The 21,096-nt window shown below is 40.2% G+C and overlaps 1 protein-coding gene across 3 annotated transcripts; it reads right to left on the reverse strand.

The window, feature by feature from the left end:
* Positions 1-234: 234 nt before the first annotated feature.
* LOC121853889 lies at positions 235-19,662 on the reverse strand. Of its 3 annotated transcripts, XR_006086421.1 has the most exons (7): positions 19,537-19,662; positions 17,502-17,721; positions 16,044-16,266; positions 14,128-14,259; positions 11,767-13,740; positions 8,074-8,078; positions 235-257 (listed from the first exon to the last, which is right to left on the reverse strand). XR_006086421.1 is itself a non-coding variant. In XM_042348269.1 (5 exons), the coding sequence occupies exons 2-5, from the start codon at positions 17,671-17,673 to the stop codon at positions 13,608-13,610; spliced, it is 660 nt and encodes a 219-aa protein (XP_042204203.1). In that variant the 5' UTR covers positions 17,674-17,721; positions 19,537-19,662; the 3' UTR covers positions 11,678-13,607. The 3 variants fall into 3 exon arrangements, 2 of the variants coding, with proteins under 2 accessions (XP_042204203.1, XP_042204204.1); XM_042348269.1 differs by lacking the exons at positions 235-257; positions 8,074-8,078 and having other exon boundaries at positions 11,678-13,740; XM_042348270.1 differs by lacking the exons at positions 235-257; positions 8,074-8,078; positions 16,044-16,266 and adding an exon at positions 16,310-16,496 and having other exon boundaries at positions 11,678-13,740; positions 19,537-19,650.
* Positions 19,663-21,096: the final 1,434 nt, after the last annotated feature.

Here is a 21,096-nt window from a genome sequence, read left to right on the forward strand (position 1 = left end):
TATTCAAGATTCTAGAGGTAGACCATTACAACTTACTCAATATTTAATATTCGTTAAAAAAACCCCAGAATTCTACCTCATAAATATGCTTCAGAAGTAATATTTATTACTTTGGTCAGGTAGATATTTGTAGTCGAAATACGCTTGAAAAAAATATTATTTTCAAAATATTCATCTGTTAAGAAAATCTCCACGGCAATTAATAACACTCGCAAAACTGTATAATCCCTATCAACACACACACACACACACACACACTACCACTACTACTACTACTTTGCTGTCACTCGGAATGGAGTATGACGATCATCCAGCTTTGATACAATGATATGAGTTATTAAGAATGTCACCTTCGTTGATGAGTTCTGAAGTGACTAAAGAGGCCGATATAGGACCGGCAGTGCCGTCCACAGATGTTGCACGTGTGGAGGGCTACATCCAGTGCGGGAGGGGCGGCGGCAGCATCTTTCTGGCGTTAGCGCTTGTCTGCCTCGGTATGCAGTTGGGATAACTCGAAAGTATTGACACCTTGTGTGGTGCTCCTCCAAGCGTTATGGTGTGGAGTAACGCGAGGGAGCCGATTTGGCACTTTTCAGGTTTGTCTTAAGACTATCCTTATATCTTTAAAGTTGCCCGCCAGCGTTACATTTATTATTTGTTAGGTGACTGCAAATTAGCTGCTTTGGCAATCTACTGTCGTCCATGCGGGTAACATGGCCAGTCCAGCGTAATTGTTCATGGCATTTGTTTTCTTGTCTTCCCAGCGAACTCGGAGAATGGAACATAAACTACGATGGTGAAAGTTTTCAAGTGCCTTAAGGTGCCTCCTGTATGTGACCCATGTCTCGCTGCCATATAGCAGGGTGGGGACGACAACTGCCAAAGGCTTGAAAAGCACATCTGATCTGATGTTGAATCTCTTCAACGATGTCTGCAGTAGTGGACAGGTGGGAGCCGAGGTATCGAAAGGGGTAACATTAGAGAGGGTAGTACCGTTAAGCTGGATGGATGGGGGAGGTGTGGATAAGCCAAGGCCAGGCTGAAAGAGAATCTCAGTCTTACATTCACCTCAAGGCCGAAGCTTGCATATGCATCTGCTTAGGTGTTCAGGATCTCCTTCAGGTCGTGTTCAGTGTGAGCGGCAAGGGTGAGGTCGTCTGCTTATTGAAGTTCAGTAATGGAAGCTGCCGACACCTTTGTTCCTGCCTGGAGTCGTCTTATGTTGAAAAGACCCTACATCCAGTACTCGATGTTCACCTCGCCGTTAAATTGGCACTGGCACGAGTAGGGAAGGCAACCAAGAAAATGGAAAACAGAGAGTTGGTGCCAGTACACATCTTTGTTTTACCCCCGTTTGGATGGGGGAAGAACTCAGACTTGGTGCCATTGTGAAGGACACTGCCGTTCATGCCATCGTGGAGTTGCCTCACAATGGCCATGAATTTTGGTGGGCAGCCGAAACGGCTAAGGGTGCACAAGAGGGCTTCTTTGTTTACCGAGTCGAAGGCCTTGGTTAGGTCGATGAAGACTATGTGCCGGTCACGATGCTGTTCTCTGCACTTTTCCTGTATCTGTCAGGCAGCAAAGATCATGTCAGTGGTGCCACGTGATGGTATAAAGCCACACTGATATTCTTTTAGGAAGTTTTCAGCCTCAGGAAGAAGTCTGTTTAAGAGGACTTGAGCGATAATCTTGCCAGCTATGGACAGCAGGAGGAACCCGTCATAGTTGCCACAGTCTGACTGGTCTCCCTTGTTCTTATAAATATTGACGATGAAGGCATCTTTAAAGAGCTTGGGGGATTTTTTTCTGTTCCCATATATTCTCTAGGAGAGAGTGGAGACAGCTGCCAAGCAGAGGTCCTCCTGCTTTATACACCTCGCCTGGGATTCCTTGAGGTCCTGAGGCTTTGTTATTTTTCATCTGTTTGATGGCAGTAGCTACCTCATCCAGGGATGGAGGATAGCTGAGGTGGGTCATCTCTGGATGCTGAGGGGCCGGCTGGGTAGTAAGGATATCCACATCGGTGTTTCAGTTGAACTGTGAATGGTAGTGCTCTTTCTCGTGCTGAAGGATGCCTTCTTCGTTTTTAATTAGAGAGTTACCGTTGGACGAGCGTAGGGGATCTGCGCCACGAGTGATTGGCCCATAAAATGTTTTAGAGGAATTGAAAAAATTTTGCATCTTGTGCTGATCTGCAAATTTTTGCGTTTCACAAGCTTTATGTTTAAACCAGTGATTCTTTAGATTGCGAAGTTCCTGCTGGGTGGCCATTTTCTTCTTGTGAAAGGTCTCAGCTTTGGTCCGAGACTGAGGGTTGTTCTACCAGTCAGTTAGAGCAGCACGCTTATTATCGATAATTATCAGATATGGCCAGTGATATGTGCGGTCTTGGGTATGAGAGTTTGTTGACCAAACTGGAGTGGTCCACTGAAGAATTGGCGAGGGCCAAGTTAGAAATTGAGAGGGCCACGTTGGAGAACCTGAAATTAAGGAAAGAGCTGGCGAAGTTAAAAGGAGAGGCTGGACGAGTTAAGCCAGTGTCTGACGAAAAATCAAACGAGTGGAAAGTCGTGAGTAGTGGCAGGACCAAGCTGGTGGTCAAGAAGCACTCAAAGGATACGACAACAACGACAACAGCAGCTAAGTGTACCAACCCGTTCAGTCCCTTGATAGACGAATTGGACGTTAGTACAGTCAGGGGCAGGGATGACAAGGAAGGTATAAAAACTTTAATTGTTGGTGACTCACAGGTAAGGTACATGGACAGGGCCTTTTGTGGTAAAAACAAAAATAGGATGAGGGTGTGTTTGCCAGGAGCTGGGGTGGGGATATAGTTGACAGGATGGACAATATCTTGTCTGGTAATGGGAACAAACCCATTATCTGCCTCAGTGCAGGAGGCAATGATATTGGCCGGTGTAGGAGCGAGGAACTTCTTGATAAGTTCAAGGCAGCCATAGATCGTATTAGGACTAAGGGAGGGATCCCTATCATATGCGGTGTCCTGCCTAGAAGGAGAGTTGGCAGTGAATGGTTGTCAAGGGCAGTTGGTGTTAACGACCGTCTTGACAGATATTGCAAGTCAATATCAGTCCCATTCATTGACAACTGGGACAACTTCTATGGCAGAAGGGACCTTTATGCTAGGGATGGGGGTGCACCTGTCTAGGGATGGAGTAGCAACCCTGGCTGGGGCTCTAGAGGGGGCAGTTCAAAAGATATCGAAGTCTTTAAACTGCTAAGAGAACATGGGAGCACGGGGGTGGAGGAGACTGCAGTGGGAGCGGGTAAACAAGGCGAAAGATTACAGGGAAATAGTGTTAGGAATGATGACAAAACTAAATTAGACAGGGAGTTTAAAACTAAACGCGGTAAGGGAAGGACTCAGAACACGACTAACTTAAATGTATACTACGCGAACAGTAGAAGTATGAGAAACAAAATGGATGATATTAAGGCCTTGGTATGTACCGAAGAAATCGATATAATTGCATTCACTGAAACATGGATCAACCTAGACACACGTGAATTACCAGTCGAATACCAAATTGCGGGTTACAAACTGTTCCATACCGATAGGCAGACCAGGAAAGGAGGCGGAGTAGCAATCTATGTTAGGGATAATCTGAAGTGTGAAATAAATAAGGAAATAAAAACTGAGAGGAATACAGAAACAATTTGGATAGAATTAAGCGACGGTCGGGAAAAATTAATCACAGGGTTAATATATAGACCCCCAATCTTGATAGCGTCAATGAGCGACTTATCTGGGATGAAATGCGCAGGGCTTCCATACACAACAAAGTCTGTATAGTAGGCGACTTTAACCTTGGCCAAATAGATTGGACTGTCCTTACGGGTAACTCAGAATCAGAGGATTTTCTCGAGACGATCCAGGACTGTTTCCTAAGTCAACATATAACCGAACCCACACGGGGTAATAATATACTGGATTTAGTTCTGACGAACAGAGAAAACCTCATTAGCAATGTCGAGGTAGGGAACGAACTTGCAAACAGCGATCACAAAGAAATTCGATTCCAGTTAGATTTTCAGGGCAGACGTAAGGAAAATTCCACTAAAGTACCAGATTTCAGAAGGGCAAACTTTGACAGTTTAAAGAGGCAGCTGAGAGAGGGGGTGTCGCGCTTGGCAGTGAACCTGACAGATGACACCGACCTGATAACGGGATCTGAGATTGCCGAGTTCCACGATAATTTAAATAGTGAGTTACTTAATGCACAAAGGCAGAACATACCATACAAAAACTCAGATCAGACAACAATGACCGTAAATGGATAAATAATTATTTAAAGAACATCATTGGCCAAAGGAAGGCTATAGGTAGAAGGATAAATCGTGGCGAAATTCACCTCCGGGACTATTATAGGGTATTGGCGAGTAGAGTTAAAACCGAGATAAGGAAAGCAAAGAGGAATAATGAGGTAAGGATAGCAAGGGAGGCGAAGACAAACCCCAAAGGATTCTACCAAATGTATCAAACTAAAACACGAGAAAAGATTGGACCAATACTGTCAGACTCCGGCGAGCTCACTGATAACGACGGAGAAATGAGCAATAATTTGAATAAATATTTTTCAACAGTTTTCACCACCGAAAATCTAAACATGATACCCGAGGCACCGACTCTATTCAGAGATAGTGAAGAAAACAAATTAAGTGAGATAGTAGTGACTAGTAACGATGTTAGTAAGCAAATAGACAAACTAAAGCCTAATAAGTCACCTGGTCCCGATGAGATATTTGCCAGAGTATTAAAGGAATGCAAGGAAGAGCTTAGTATGCCCTTAGCAAAGTTGTTTAACATGTCCTTAAAAACAGGTGTAGTACCAGAATCCTGGAGGATAGCGAATGTAATACCGATTTTCAAGAAGGGGGATAGATCACTATCCTCTAACTACCGCCCAATCAGTCTAACATCAATAGTAGGCAAATTACTGGAAGCAATCATTTCAAACTCTATTCGAAATCACCTGGAGAAGCACCGATTGATCAATGATTCCCAGCATGGCTTCACAAGCGGACGTTCTTGCCTAACTAATCTATTAACATTCTTTTCATCAGTTTTCGAATCAGTGGACGAGGGGCACAATTATGATGTGGTATATCTCGACTTTAGCAAAGCCTTCGACAGAGTCCCCCACGAAAGACTAATTAGAAAGGTAGAAGCTCATGGCATCAAAGGTGACATCCTTAAATGGATTAGGGCGTGGTTACAGGACAGGAAACAGCGAGTGAGCATTAACGGCACTAAGTCCCATTGGAGCAACGTCACAAGTGGAGTTCCCCAAGGCTCAGTACTTGGACCATTATTGTTTATTATATACATAAATGACATAGATATCGGCATAGACAGCAACATAAGCAAATTTGCTGATGACACTAAAATAGGACGTGTTATCAAATCTGACGAGGACTCGGCAAAACTACAGGAAGATCTAAACAAATTTTTCGAATGGTCTGAAAAATGGCAGATGAAATTCAATGTCGACAAATGTAAAGTACTCAGTATAGGAGATGTAAACAGGGAAACCAGATACCAGATGAACAACGATGCCATAGAGAAATCCGACTGCGAGAGAGATTTAGGAGTAATGATAAGTAGGAACCTTAAGCCAAGTAAACAATGTGTTTTGCTCGTAACAAGGCTAATAAAGTACTTGGGTTCATACAAAGGAGTGTTAGTTACAAGACTAGCGAGGTCATCCTAAAACTGTATCTTGCTCTTGTGAGACCACACCTGGATTACGCAGTTCAGTTCTGGTCACCGTATTACAGAATGGATATAGAATCCTTGGAAAGAATTCAGAGGAGAATGACAAGACTAATCCTGGGCATTAGGAACCTTGAGTATAGAGACAGGTTAAAGCATCTTAATTTGCACTCCCTCGAGAGACGTAGAGCGAGGGGCGACCTGATAGAGGTGTATAAGTGGAAGACAGGGCTAAACAAAGGGGACATTACAAAGGTACTCAAATTATCCAACCAGGTGCGAACTCGTAACAATGGTTTTAAATTAGACAAATTTAGATTTAGGCGTGAAATAGGTAAACACTGGTTTGGAAACAGAGTAGTGGATGAATGGAACAAGTTACCAAATATCATCTTTAACTCGAATACGCTGAATTGCTTCAAACATAGGTTGGATGCTCATATGAGCAATAGGGGTTGGGTGTAAACGGGACTGCCCAGTATGGGCCAATAGGCCCGCTGCAGTTTCCTCCATTCTTATGTTCTTATGTTCTTATGTATTCTTTCGACCTGGCTGAGGATCTCTCTGCAGGTTTTTGTCATGGTCATTGTCGAGAATATCCCATTCGGCACTGGGATTTAGGTTGTTTGTTGTTGGGTTGTTTATTAGCTCATGTTCTAGCTGCTCTCTGAAAGCCGATAATCAGTGTCGCAGTGGTCGGATGATGAGGATACACACACACACAAACAAACACACACACAGTGAGGTCCCAGGTACCCCGTGATAATTCCCCTGAGACTCCATGATAGAGAGGCCTGGGACCACACCTCACCCACTTGAGTGAGTGAAGACCTGTGACAACAGACCTCGTGGTGTCCCCATGATGCTATGACACCACGTAGTGAATGAGTTGCTACAGCATCATGTGAAGTTCCTCATAGCACCATCTGTGAGGGAATTACTACACCACATCAGGCCCCTCATACACCATCTGTGAGGGAATTACTACACCACATCAGGCCCTTCATAACACCATCTGTGAGGGAATTACTACACCACGTCAAGCCCCTCACAACACCACCTGTGAGGGAACTAGTACTTCACGTGATGCCTTTCATAACGCCATCTGTGAGGGAGTTACTACACTACGTGTCTGCTGATCAACACCTCAGCTCATATGCTCTACGTGTGTAAACATTAATCTGTATGTTCACTGTATGTTCCTTCACCTTTCTCTAATGAAGGCTTTTGTTAAACCACCAATGTATGTAATAAGTCATTTATGTCCAGTGTATATTTTCAGCCTTCGGGCTGCAAACTTTTTCAATAAACCGTTTAATATTATTATTATTATTATTATTATTATTATTATTATTATTATTATTATTATTATTATTATTATTATTATTATTATTATTATGTATGCATATTTAGTTATAAACTTCCTTACCTGTGTGTGGCTAGTTGTCTCCACCAAGTCTAATATCCAAGTGACCTCAGGATGGGCAGGTCAGTGTGACAATGACCCACTCACTGTCAGGCTGTCCCAGTGGCCATAGGAGTTGCTTGTTTAGGTATTTCAATTAAAAAATGTCTTTACTAACGGCGATTGTGAGGATAAATGGCTTGATATTAGTGGATATAACTGTTTAGTAATATATTTTTTTAAGTAGAAGAAAAAGTAACATTCATACTGGAGGAAAATATATATTGAATAATTATAGCAATGATGTCAGCTATATAATACCTTTTAGTTATTTAGTTTGATAACTGTGTATAGCCTCACACTATCAGACATACAAATCGACGGAACACTTCAACACGAAAGGACACAACCTCAAGCTCGCTAAAGTGTCGTGCAGGACGAATTTAAGTAAAATTAGTGGTAGACCTATGGAACAGTCTACCAGCTTAGTGTATGGAATCTAGACCAGTATTGGGTTTCAAAATTCTCCTTAAAACGACTATTAAGAAATATGGAACGATCTTACACTGGTCACTTGGTCGTCTTTCCTCTGCATGGCTATACAACTCATCACCACACCACTCATCACCACACAACTCATCACAACACAACTCATCACCACACAACTCATCACCACACCACTCATCACCACACAACTCATCACCACACAACTTATCATCACCACGCAACTCATCACCACACAACTCATCACAACACAACTCATCACAACACAACTCATCACCACACCACTCATCACCACACAACTCATCACCAGACAACTCATCACCACACAACTCATCACAACACAACTCATCACAACACAACTCATCACCACACAACTCATCACAACACAACTCATCACAACACAACTCATCACCACACAACTCATCACCACACCTCTCATCACCACACAACTCATCACAACACAACTCATCACCACACAACTCAACACCACACAACTCATCACCACACAAATCATCACATGGGCTAGTGAAATATAATAGTGCTTTAATGTGCTTATGGTTTTGAACTTACACTTCTCGTCTCTTGTCATAATTGAATAGGACAAATACTCTTTCACTGTGTTTTTGTTCCATGTCCCTTTGTGTACATGTATTTGTTAGTCATCAAGGAACTGTGGTATGTTCACATGTTTGTTTATTTCCGAGTTCTGGGAAGAGCCTCACTAATCCTGGTATCAGGTCGTGAAGTAAAATGATTACATCTTAAGACAATTGAGTCTGGGGGAGGGGGGGGGGGATCTAACACAATACCGAGATTAAATTTATGTATTGTAATTTCTTAGTATTATTCTCAGTTAATGTACTCTCCATGGAACAGCTTTATGACTCTCTCTCTCTCTTGTTTTCTACTTCCTTCCTCCTCTAATTAACCCTGTCCCCCAGTCAGACTAAGGCCCCTTGGGTGGTGAGGCGGTGCTGTGTACGGGGAGGGCAGAACTTGTTTATATCTTGTGTTTTATCTCATAATCTCTTGAGGCTAAGTGGAGGTTCACCCCTGAGCAGTAATCACTTAATGAACCCTAATAAGATATTACTATTTTATCTGAGTATATCGTCATATGTTTTTCTTATTCGACTTTTTTCTTATTTTTTGTTTTTGTACCTAGCAAACTATCCTCACTGTAAAAGTTCCTTAGTTATAAACATCACATCAGTACTAGACGTGGATTGCGATTTTTTTCTTTTTAGCATTGTAAAGTTTAGTTGGAATTGTTAATTCTTTCTTCGTTATTGGTTATTATTCGGTATACAGTTATTGTTAATGACCACTTATAAGGAATTCGGGAATATGACCGAAGCCACTGAAATCCGTTGCAGCATCAACACTAATGACTAAATAAAAAAAATACAAACATTTATTACAAATACAAAACAGAAATGTTAAAAGTTACATAAAAATATAATTAATTCCTCAAGTTATGTTCACTGAGGTACCGTACCTTAGTGGACCTCCTCTCGCTGTCCGCCTTTTTTTTATTATTATTATTTATTGGGCACTCCCCTACACCCTTGTGTATGGTGAAGCGCAAAAGCGTTTACAGTGCCCAACAGGGAAGCATGCTAAGTTCATGCTTGTCTGTATGTCTCATGAGTTAAGGGCGTAGCCTGGGTCATCTCTCAGGGTCAGGTCAAAGGGGATTGTGTCCCAGGGGTGTAATTATAGACCCAAGGGTCACGGCAAGTCCCACTGACCTTGTCCCGTGTATATTTTGGATGACCTCCCTTACTTGTGATGAACAAACCCACTCGTACCTGACACAAATACGTACAGTACTTCGTATTCATTTTGTATAAACAGTATGTCTCGCTGAATAGTAATAATCGCTGATTAATCTTTAAAAAGCAGCCAACGTATTTGCCTAAAAGGGATAACTTTTTTTATTGCTACAACTTAATGGAAATGATTTCATATATGATAAAATTTCATCAATTTCATTTAAGACGTCGTTTATCATCTTAAGATAGCCAAATTACGAATATACCTAAAGTAGCTCAGGTCAAGTTAGCTTTTATATGACTATCCATTTATATGTACGTTTATCTACATGGTCGCTTATAGCAGGTTCTTTTGCTTCTATTATTACGCTGCTTCTTTTATTATCTTGTGTTAGTACAGGAGGACATCGAAGTACCCGGAGAAACCTTTAATGTTAGGTTGGGTCACACTGGATAACACCCTTCCACATTTTTCCAAGGCTGGAGATTGAAGCTAGGACATAGTAATGAGAGATCTACACATCACCGCTGCCCTTCAACATTAATAAACATTTTTCTAGATATGGGTTGATATATTTTTCACGAATGTTCCTCTTTCACTGAAATAAAAGGATTTCGTTTTCTATAATCAAGACCTGATATAGAGAAAACACTAGTTGCTACGTATAACAAGGGAGACACAACTAACACTGTTTATACTACGACTGATACCACAGCTAATAAGAACAATGTTTATAGGGCTGGGGACCGCACTATAATGCTGATTTGTTTTTGTATTGGTAACAGTCAGGATGAGATGTGCGCCTCGTTCCCTACTGTAAAACATTACACTATAAACACACTTAATTCCCCATATGATTATATCATAGAATCGACGAAAAGTGCACGTACAATAAGTACAATACAGTATTACTTTTTTATTTTACTTTTTTGTCTGCGGAGAATCCTCCAATATCTGCCAACCATGTCCGTCATGTTCGTTATACAGTATATCAATCATTGGTTCTATCATATTCTTTTTAGGGTTAAAATACAATATAACTCTAGTTTTTTAGGTTAGGATAGGTTTTATGGGATAAGTTTAATAAGGTATCCTATTTTAGTTCATTTTATTATCGATAAATTATCGACGATCCTTCACGGCAACTCCGGGCAACTGTCAATATTTAGGAGCTACCAGATACTGTTACATTCTATAATTTACGTTTCATAAAATGAACCTGACTTACCTAACCTAACCTAACCTAACCGTCCACATACAAAAATTATACTTGAACAATTCGGCTTCTTTGTCTACAATGGTACCTAGTTTGTAATGGTGCCTTACTTATTGGTCCTTATTGTGGTGCCTTAATTAGTGGTGGTGGACTTTTGGTGGTGCCTTTTTCTGTGGTACCTTACCTTACACAGATGGCTTGTCCACATGGGTGCACCGCCCTACATTTGGGTAACATTTTCAATAGCGCTTATGTCTACAATGCATTCTTTTCTACAATAGTTTTACACGGTTTGCCCCATTTACAATGGTACTTCAGGTACAACTCTACCTCATCTACATTGGTGCCTCTCCCTCAGTGGTATTTAATCTACAGTTAAGCTTCCCCAATAATTGTATAACCTTATTAACAATGTTACTGGACTAGGAGAGTCAGGTGTCGACCCACATTGAGGATACGGGGCGACCTGGATTTCCCCACTGTTTGGTATTCACCTTCGTCAGTGAGAAGGGGCTTTCTACCGTACATCATCATACTTGTCGCGTCTCTTATTACTAAAATAGGGTCAGCTTACCACAAGTCACGCGGGTCATTCATCTTTTTCAGGTTAATTCATACTGATGTTTGATGTCAATTGATTTATTTTTTGTTGTAACGGCTGTTGAAAGGATTACTTACAAAACACCTTATACCCGCCATATACTACTAAATATCTGGCAAACATTAGCCTAAATTACTACCCAGAACTAACCTGTTACCTGTATTTACTATCAAATTCTGCCTTGGTGAAGTTTACTATCGGGTTGCAGGCAAAGGAATAAAATAATTTCCAATAGCAAACGACACGAGCCAACCAAACTTTGTGGAAATTAGCGACCTTACATTATTTTTTTGGGTTAGGTTAAGTTAGGTTGGTACTTGTCGTTTGGTATCGTTATCTTTGCCAAGGTACTACTACCCTTCGTTCCCCTACTCCCCACAAAATAAACCTTGATGTTACCATGAGAATTTCGACGACTAAGGAAAATGAAGGAAGCAATATGATAAATATTTTTATTAAATAATGATACATTAATTCGCTCGTTCGTTTAAAGTTCAGTGTGAGAAAATCTACGGCCAGCGCAGGACACACACACACACACACACACACACACACACACACACATAAGAAATTCCAGCAACTTGAGCAGTACATCACACCTTTTGTCTTTATAACAAATCCTTAAAATCTTCAGCCTATGAAAAATATTTGAAAATAAGAAAACAAACAGTTCACCAAGATGCCATATAGAGACCAAACATTTGATTATTATTAAAATTGTTTTAATAAAAAAAAATCCTATGAAATGTAACACTAACGACTCCAAATGTTACATCGAACCTATGTCACTGATTGATGTCTGAGTAACGAAGAATTTTTAGATTTCTCCAATATTTCAGAAAACAGCGTAAAGAGGCCTACCGTATCTCTCATATAGTTAGTTAATTCATAGATCACTCTGGTATATAAAAGTTTAAGAGGGAATTATGGTCAGTCATTACGTAAAGTCTCACCAAGTCCAGAAGTCAGTATATCTGTTTGTGTATATATATTTACAAACATGCTAAGGCGATATAATATTCGTCAAGATTACGAGTATCTGTACACTCAATTGGTGAGGTTAGTGTATTAAAGACAGGGTGGAGTGGAAGATAGAATCAAATCATTTGTCGTCATAATCGAGATTAATTTTCATCTTAATATACTGACGGTCATAATGGTTTATCTTCATTCAGGTTACAGTGTTTTTGTCAGGTGAGTGCTAACTATTGCATATAATTCAGTTATGTATGGTGAAAATTGTATGTAATTATTCAAAGTAAGTCTACGTCTCCTTCGTTTAGCAGATCAAATTAGCTTGAATTACGTCGATTTAGCCTTTGGTTAGTTCATAATAAAGTCTCCTCTGGCAGGAATAAGCTGAGTTAAAGTCTTTCTTCTATGTGAAACTTCATATAGATCTGGTAATTCAAGTCAGTATAGGATGTGAGTCTTAAAAGAAAAACATAGGAAATAAGGTATAGTCGTTGAGGATGAAGTCATGCCGTTCAAAATGTTTCGTTGACTTCATAATCCGTTGTTACGTTTCAACGACTAAGGTCTCCAAGCACGTAACAAGGTACTAGTGCATTATCAAATAAACATTATGAACTCTGTTATAATGTGCCACAGGAGAAAGGCTTTATAAATTCTGTATTATTATACTCTCAGGTTAAATTGTACGCAGTCTTTGAAATACTATGTTAGAAAAAGCTTTTTTAGCAATCTTAATAAGTGGCAGTCTTATCATCTCCTGAAGTTAGTCCCCATTCATGAAATTCTTAGTAAATTTTCATACGTTTATTTTTGGTTTATGTGAACCTGTGAATGAACTTAACAGTGTTTACAGCAAGCAGGAGTTCGGTGTCCAGTATGGAAGTGAGCGTCTTGGTGAAATCACGATATTGGTCACTCGTAGACGAGTCATGGTGAAGTAACTACTCAAGAAGGTCTTAAGAGAATTAAACAGAAATAACAAGCTAGTATTTTGTGTCTCGGTCACTTTTTTGGTGATGACTTAGTTTAGTTACAGACGTACAGCGAGCTGCTACGTTTTTACTGGCCATAAGTAAACTTAGCTTAACTGGCAGGCTTATAAATGAGATAAATGTAATAGTAATTATAGCACATCACGTACCCTGCTTATCTATGCAAGGGGAAACTTTCTTATAGATTCCATATAACTGGATAACACATCTCTTTAGTAAATAGATTCGAATCCTTTACAGTGTGTCTTTAGATACTCTTATCGTGGCATAAGATTACTTGTAAATCTTTTGATGGATTTAGATTATAGGTTCCAGTTTCATGCTTCATTAGAATCAACTTGAATAACTATCATTAAAATCATGTTAGAGACAGGCTTGTGGTCAGACGTCCCTGAAGGCCTTTAGCCTGTGTGGTCTCCCTTCAAGAAGCGGGCCAGGGAGGTGGGACACTCAGAGTAGAGCAGTGTGCAGTCCTCCAGGGCAGCACCAGCCTCCTGTGCCTCCCTGTACTTCTCCATACCACTGATGGACGGACTGAAATAAAAAACAGTATTATGGTTTTGTTATCACGTAGAGTTTATTGCTGTAGGGTGACAGCTTTAGATCGAATTATGACTCAATAAATATGACTTGTTTACCAAAAAATCATATAATATTCACTATTGCAGATTGTTTTTGCATTTTAATCCAAAGGTGTAGAAATTCTTTTTTAATCGCATTCACTTTTCATTCCTGAAGATGATGGCCTTAGTATTAGGTTCATTGGGGTATTTTGACTTTTCAGAAATTTTGAAGAATATGCCTACCCGATGTACTGCAGCTCTCACCTGACGCACGTTATAAGACACTCATTAGATTCAGTAGAAGACACTCACCTGACGTACTGCATAAGAGTCCTGTTGTACTGAACTAAACACTTACCTGATAACCTGCAGGAGTAAACCAAGTGAAGGTAACTTAGAGGCGATACGCTGTAGGTGACACACAGCCAGCTCTCGGCAGGCCAGGTGGTCCACCTTCATTGTATCCAGGGCTGACTCAACGGTGTCGATACTACAAGGTAAACAAAACGTACAACTTAGTGATATAACAGAGAAATCAACTAAGTTATTAACGATACACTTCACTATATTCTACTTGATAATGAAGGAATATTACAATGTATCAGTGTCTCTAGGAGCGTCTTTAAATTAGTACAGGCACTAGTTATGAACAGTTAAAAACTAAGTTATATAATTCTCTCTTATTCTTGAGTCTCTTCACAGCCAGTTTCAATATTCCACCCACTACATCTTATATCATCTGGAGCAGTCTTATAGATTCAGTTCCTAAAAAAATAAATATTTCATTAAAATATGTAATACCACACATTGAAATTCAACCTATTTTTCTTCTTTAAAATCAGTAACTGGAAGGGAATGTTTAACTGCCCGAGACAGGTAGTACTCCTTTGATCACAAAGTATGCTAAGTTATAGTACAATAATAGACTGCTAATATATGACATGAATTCGAAACTATGTGTGTGCGTACGTGTGTGTGTGTGTGTGTGTGTGTGTGTGTGCGTGTGTGCGTGTGCTTGCATAATTAAGATTGCCTCTTGCACAAACACACCGATTCATTTGCCTATTCAGTGTTTGCTATTTACCGACATTGTAACAACTAGCTACAAACTAATTAACTTCCAATCACATCTGAATCGGATGAAAAGTTCCCTGCGGAATATAATTTAGATCATCGTACCTGTACAAGTATAACTGTGTGTGCACCGTGTTTCTAATTTACCAATATTCCTCAAATGGTTAAACCATTGTCCTCAATGTGTTAAATCATCGTCCTCAATGTGTTAAACCATTGTTTTCACTTTGTTAAACCATTGTCTTCAATGCGTTAAATCATCGTCCTCAATGTGTTAAACCATTGTCCTCAATGTGTTAAACCATTGTCCTCACTGTTAAACCATTGTCCTCAATGCGTTAAACCATTGTCCTCAATGCGTTAAACCATTGTCCTCAATGCGTTAAACCGTTGTTCTCAATATGTTAAACCATTATCCTCAATGTGTTAAATCATCGTCCTCAGTGTGTTAAACCATTGTCCTCAATGTGTTAAACCATTGTCCTCAATGCGTTAAACCATCTTCCTCAATGTGTTTAAGTGTCGACCCTAAGAGTTAAACCATTGTCCTTAAGATTTAAACCATCGTCCTCAATGTGTTAGAGTATCGACCCTAAAGTGTTAAACCATTGTCCTCAAGAGTTAAACCATCGTCTTCACTGTGTTAATCCATCGTCTTCAATGTGTTAAACTAACGTCCTTCAAATATTAAACCGTCGTCCTCAAAGAGTTAAACTATCGCCCTCAATGTGTTAAACCATTGTCCTTATAGAGTTAAACCATCGTCCTCAAGGGTTAAACCATCACCCTCAAGAATTAAACCATCGTCTTCAAGAGTTAAACCATCGCCCTCAATGTGTTAAACCATCGTCCTTAAAGAGTTAAACCATCGTCCTCAAGAGTTAAACCATCGTCTTCATTGTGTTAACCCATCGTCATCAAAGGAATAAGCTATCTTCCTCAGAGTGTTAAACCATCGTCCTTAAAGGAAGTCGTTCTCAAAGTGTTAAACCATCGTGCTCAATGTACTAAACCCACATTCTCAAACAACAATTAATCGAACGTTGCTGAGAATCAAGGAATCTTAAAATAAATACTGTTGATGGATAGGCGATAATTCTATATAAATATCAGATTAATGTCGCTAGTAAGGACCCACGTGATAATGGAGGAAGGGGGGAATTCACATGCTGAGGACGTGGTTAGGGTCGACTCACTCACCTCTTGAAGACCTGAGTGAGGAAGGACACATCGTCCACTACTGACCGCGGATGGCGTTGAGAGCCGTAATATTTGTGATCGTCGTAGTACTCCAGGTGCTCCAGTTCCTTCTCGGGATACAGTCTCGTGCTGATACCGAAGATGAGCACAGAGAACAGGAGAAGAACTCCAAGGATCAGTCCCGTGTAAATGACCGCCTTAACAACTGCCAGGGCTGTCAGATCTGTACGGGAGGATCAGTCTCAGCCAGTTTCCTCAGTACTCACCTGTTAATAACGCGATCGAGGACACCCAAGTCATCCCCAGACCAGCCTGATGACAGCAGCCCCCACAAGTCCCAGGAGAGGCTACGGTGTTCAACATTGGGCAGGAATAGCACGTGGATGATGTAGATGGCGGAGAGGCTGATGAGCGTCATGGTGATCATCTGCACGAAGAACACACCCAGGCCGTCTGACCAGGAGCGTGTGTCAACAAACTGCCTACGTTACCTTACTCTTATTATGTAACCTTAACACCTATTATATTTCCTTATCTGCTAAATGTTATTGCCTATTAAAGCTATAACCTCATTAGAAGTTGTTGCTAGCCTTGTTATCATCTTGACATAATTGCTGAAACTACTAATCATCGCGACAGTATAATGCAGTATAATTTATCAACTTCATTTAATATCTAATTTATTGGGGGTAAATGAGGTGTATCAAACGTCATAATAAGATAATTTGGTTTCATTTGTCTTACTTTTTACGCAGATCATCTTCATCTACTCTCATTTGTTGTGCTCTCAATCTTATGAAACATAGACCCTTAATATCTAAATTTGCATAACACTTCCGGTTCTTTCCCGTTCAACCTAGACTAAAATATTAAAGTTGATGTAATTTTTTTTAGTATGATATACCAACAATATATACTTTAAGCCTTTATTTTACATATTCCTTGGTGGCATCTACTTGTTATCTTTAAAATTCAACATCATGCAAGTCATCACAAAAGCTTAATGCAATAATTCTTTAGTTCTAATTTGTTACGGGAATTTAGTTCAATAAAATATATATTTTGGTGAAATAACTCTTAAGACTTTAATTAGTTTACTAATATATAAAAACACCTGAGAATTTTACATAATGCGAACTTATTGAAGAAAAGGAAAACTATATAGGAAAAACACCAAAGACTATATACCTGTTATAAATTATCTCAAATTCTTAAATATTTAAATGTGTAACTATAGCAGCATGGAGATAAAGGAACAAAGCAAAAATAGATATCTTACTTATCTCTGTTTTAAGAAAAGTAAGGAAGTTAAGCAGTTGGATTCTTACACTGATAATGAATGTCCAGTAATGGTGTCTAAAACCCAGATAATCTTAAGTTCACAAGATGTTTTTGTAATTTTTTATAAAGACTCGCCTGAACTAACACTAATCCAAGCCAGTTTGGGGGTTTTCTCACCTGCCTGACCGATAGTGACGAGCTTCTCTTCTGTCCCCAAGGTCTGGTTCACCACCGGCACTGTGATTACCGTCCTGGTGAGGCCATTAGTGGCTTCTTCATCATCTCCGGCGGAGGCACAAGTCACCAGGCACGCCACCAGTACCAACACGATCTTCAGTGTCCATGACATCTTGCACCAGCAGGAATCAGAGTCTCGGGTGTAGAGAAGCTAACACAACTGGGAGTGAAGGAACAATAATAACAGACATAACAATTGGTCATTAACTTATACAGTGTTTCCCCTCTCCTCCCCTCCCCAAGTGCCCAGGCAAAGTTGTTCTCTCAGATGCCGTAGAAATAAACAAGATCTTTTGCTACAAAATCTGATCCTTGCTACTTGTATGTACACTATGAGATGGCCTAACCATCCCCCATATACGGAGTCTCCATAATAGCCGCCATGACACACTTTTGGCGTCTGGGTGTGAGAGGACAGGTAGGGCTGGTCCCTGTATCCCAGAGTTATGTAGGTAGACTTAACGGGACAAGAGCTTTCCCTACCCACTGACCGTGCCTAGTGTTGGATAGCAGCCTTTCTCACCGCAGTGTATGGTGAGGGGGATTATTATCAGCACACACACACACACACTTTGTCCCAATGCTTTTTACTCCTTTTGTCATGGTGTTTCTGTCAATTTGCGTCGTATATTCGATTTCGGTATTTACATCCACATAATAAGATGACGAAAAAGTAGCGCTACTCCACAGGTAATGAGAAAAAACATCAACTACACCTGACAGAAAAAATGAACGATACAGTCTATATTCATCGATGGAAAATCTAATTACAAGAGACAAATTCCAACAGAGAGATGTCAGTCGTCCTTAAAGGAATCCAATCCCATCTCAACCAATTTATTTTTAATTTATTGCGAATTTGTCTAACTTAAAATCTACAATTATTTCGTGATGTTTTGGTCTAATAGTCTAATTGTTCTTTTTTCTTTGTCCTGTCCTCTGATATCACTACGATTCACTTTATTAAGCGTTCTATAGCCTATAAAAGTCAGATATGTCCGGTATACGAGTTCATTCTTCTTCCTCCACCACATGAAAATATATGGAATCAGGTGAGTTCAAGTTTATTATGTAAAAGGTTGTGTTCAATGCCGAGTCATGTACCTGGAAGACCTATCTCACGACTGACACCCGAGTTTTTTTTTTTTTTTTTTTTAGGCTTTTAAAGTAGATTTTTAAAACAACTGTCACCGTCACTTAACCAAACGTAACGCACTTTATCGTCACTCAAACATTAAGGATAACAGTGTTGCATTATTATCATTACTATAACCAATTCATCAGTTGTAGATGGCCAAACATCCGGATAATATAGATTAGTATTTCATCCGAGTTTAAGAGTTCACTGATCCCATGCCAAGGAGCTGCCACTTACAGATTCGGTCAATGTGTTGGCCCAGTGACCCAGGGAGAGCTGGGCGGCAGCCAACACCCGCCTACCTACCTGTTGCAGCTACACATGAATATTGCATGTGACCTAATTGATGGCACTGTCAATGAGTTAAAGTTATACCGGAATTACGTAGGTTCTACTTTTCGTAACACTTCAAATATTTCAACTACATGAGTGAACAGCTGTGATTTTGTATGGGATGGTAATAATTAAAAATAAACTAAAATATAAGTGAACCAGAATTAAGGAAAATGGATCAAGGATTACAGATGGCTCCGTATAAAAACAAAACACAGACGCACTCGTAGTTGCCGTCCATATATCCGGAATTATGGTTTGGTAGTTTTAGTAGGCGAACAAATTAATTCCATATAAATACTGAATACAAATCTTAGATTATCCCAATTTTGTGACTTTTTCAAAATGTTGGCCGGACATCAAAATTTCTTCTGAGGTGGTGGTGCTCTATGGAAGGGGAGGGGGTGTCTTTGTAATAGACGCTAAATGTCTTGATTAAAGAAGTATATAGATAGATCCAGTTTGAGTCAACCTCACATTCACAACCAACACAAATATCCTCACCTGTAATTAAGGCCTCTGCACCGTTCCTCCTCAGCTGAGTCCGTGGCACCACCGGGAGACAAGTTACCCCAGCAGGAGTGAGCACGAGAATGTGGTACCTGAGCCTGGTGAGGTTGCCTGGAGTCGGCGGCCAGCCTTGGCCTTACCCTTGTGACCTACCCAGTACTCCAGGCCTGGAAATATCACAAGACACAACTATTTAGTAATTATTTTTAAGTCACACTTTAAAAATCTTCTTTTTGTGTTTCGTGTTGTTGAATATAAAGACTCCCGTCTAACTGTGGCAGTAAAAACATCACGAGAGTTGAGGATATCATAATGCTGTAATTGTTTATCTGGTGACCTGCTGCACCTCCTCTTCTTGGAGCAGCTAACCCGCTTGAGGTGAACGTCATGTGATTGTTAATGCCACTTCCTGCCAGCCAGGAGGTATCAATTGTGCTTCAGTTGCCTCATACACATTTAGGTAACAAATAGTTGTACTGTTACCCTTTTTGACAGATAACTTGCAGGTGGTTGTATGTGTTCCATAGCTGTCTCCCAGTCCGAGTGTGTTTAGCTCCCAAAACTGAAAGGAATTCTTTGTTGATAGGTGCAGGAGCTTTTCAGTACCTGTTATGAACAAAGAAACTATAACCAGAGTACGAGATGAAGGACGGGTCGAACATGTTACTCCCCCTCTGATGCACAGGAGAGGTCCTCGCTCATATCCATCAACCAGTAGCCGGAGGAGGTCGTGGGGAAGCAACGATATATTGTGCATGAGTTCCGTAAATGTTTCTCGACCTCTTGCCACCTGCAGTACATTCACCTGCTGTTGTCTGTCTGGGCCGCTCTATTGGTTATTGAGATGATTTTCCCCGTCCTTTCTCCCTTTTACCTTCAACTTGGCCTTGGAGTATATTCATGGTGAATATTTTTTTATGCTTTTTGACTAGACCCCCAACTTTTTTGTCTCACCTCTAACACTATCGTTCATCATAACTACTGTACATTAAAGATACATATGTTTCAAAACCTGTTATATTTCACGGACTGGCACAGCAGTGACTTTAATGAGTAGGTGTTGTTGTTTTTTTAGAGAAAGAAAAAAGGGGTGAGAATGGTTTACGGAATGTTTGACACAATTTGTGGTCTACAACAGTTATTCTCGACATAAATTTGGGGGAAAACTGAACGTCATGTGTGACTGTGATTTTGGTCTTTTACGGATCTCAGCTGTCTGAAGTTTAAAGGTTAAATCCACGAAATGGATGTAAGAGGGGGAGGAAGACACCACTGGGTTAATGAAACAAGAGTTTATTAAGCACCTCTCAGCTAGACCCAGCAGGACCGTTTCCTTTGGTGTTAACAACATTCAATAATTGTCTTTGATTCTTGGAAGTAGCGGTATTTGACATCAATTATCCCTATGCAAATTAGACTTGCAATAACAGCAATTGGATGAATTTATAGCCACAAGTCGAAGGAGAATGTCACATGATCTTACACAAAACATTTCTCACACAGTGTTTGACAGCACCTTCCGGAAGGGAAAACACTGGTGGAAAAAGTTCAAGT

This window comes from Homarus americanus, unplaced genomic scaffold, assembly GCF_018991925.1.
Source record: "Homarus americanus isolate GMGI-L3 unplaced genomic scaffold, GMGI_Hamer_2.0 scaffold18703, whole genome shotgun sequence".
NCBI classification, from domain to species: domain Eukaryota; kingdom Metazoa; phylum Arthropoda; class Malacostraca; order Decapoda; family Nephropidae; genus Homarus; species Homarus americanus.

Bases quoted from the DNA above. Each gene is read 5' to 3' on its own strand.
- LOC121853889 (XM_042348269.1), bottom strand. From the start codon at position 17,673: ATGTCATGGACACTGAAGATCGTGTTGGTACTGGTGGCGTGCCTGGTG. The intron at 16,267-17,501 runs GTGAGAAAACCC...CCTCCCGTACAG, and splicing joins CGTCACTATCGGTCAGGCAG to ATCTGACAGCCCTGGCAGTT. The intron at 14,260-16,043 runs GTGAGTGAGTCG...TTTACCTTGTAG, and splicing joins CTCACTCAGGTCTTCAAGAG to TATCGACACCGTTGAGTCAG.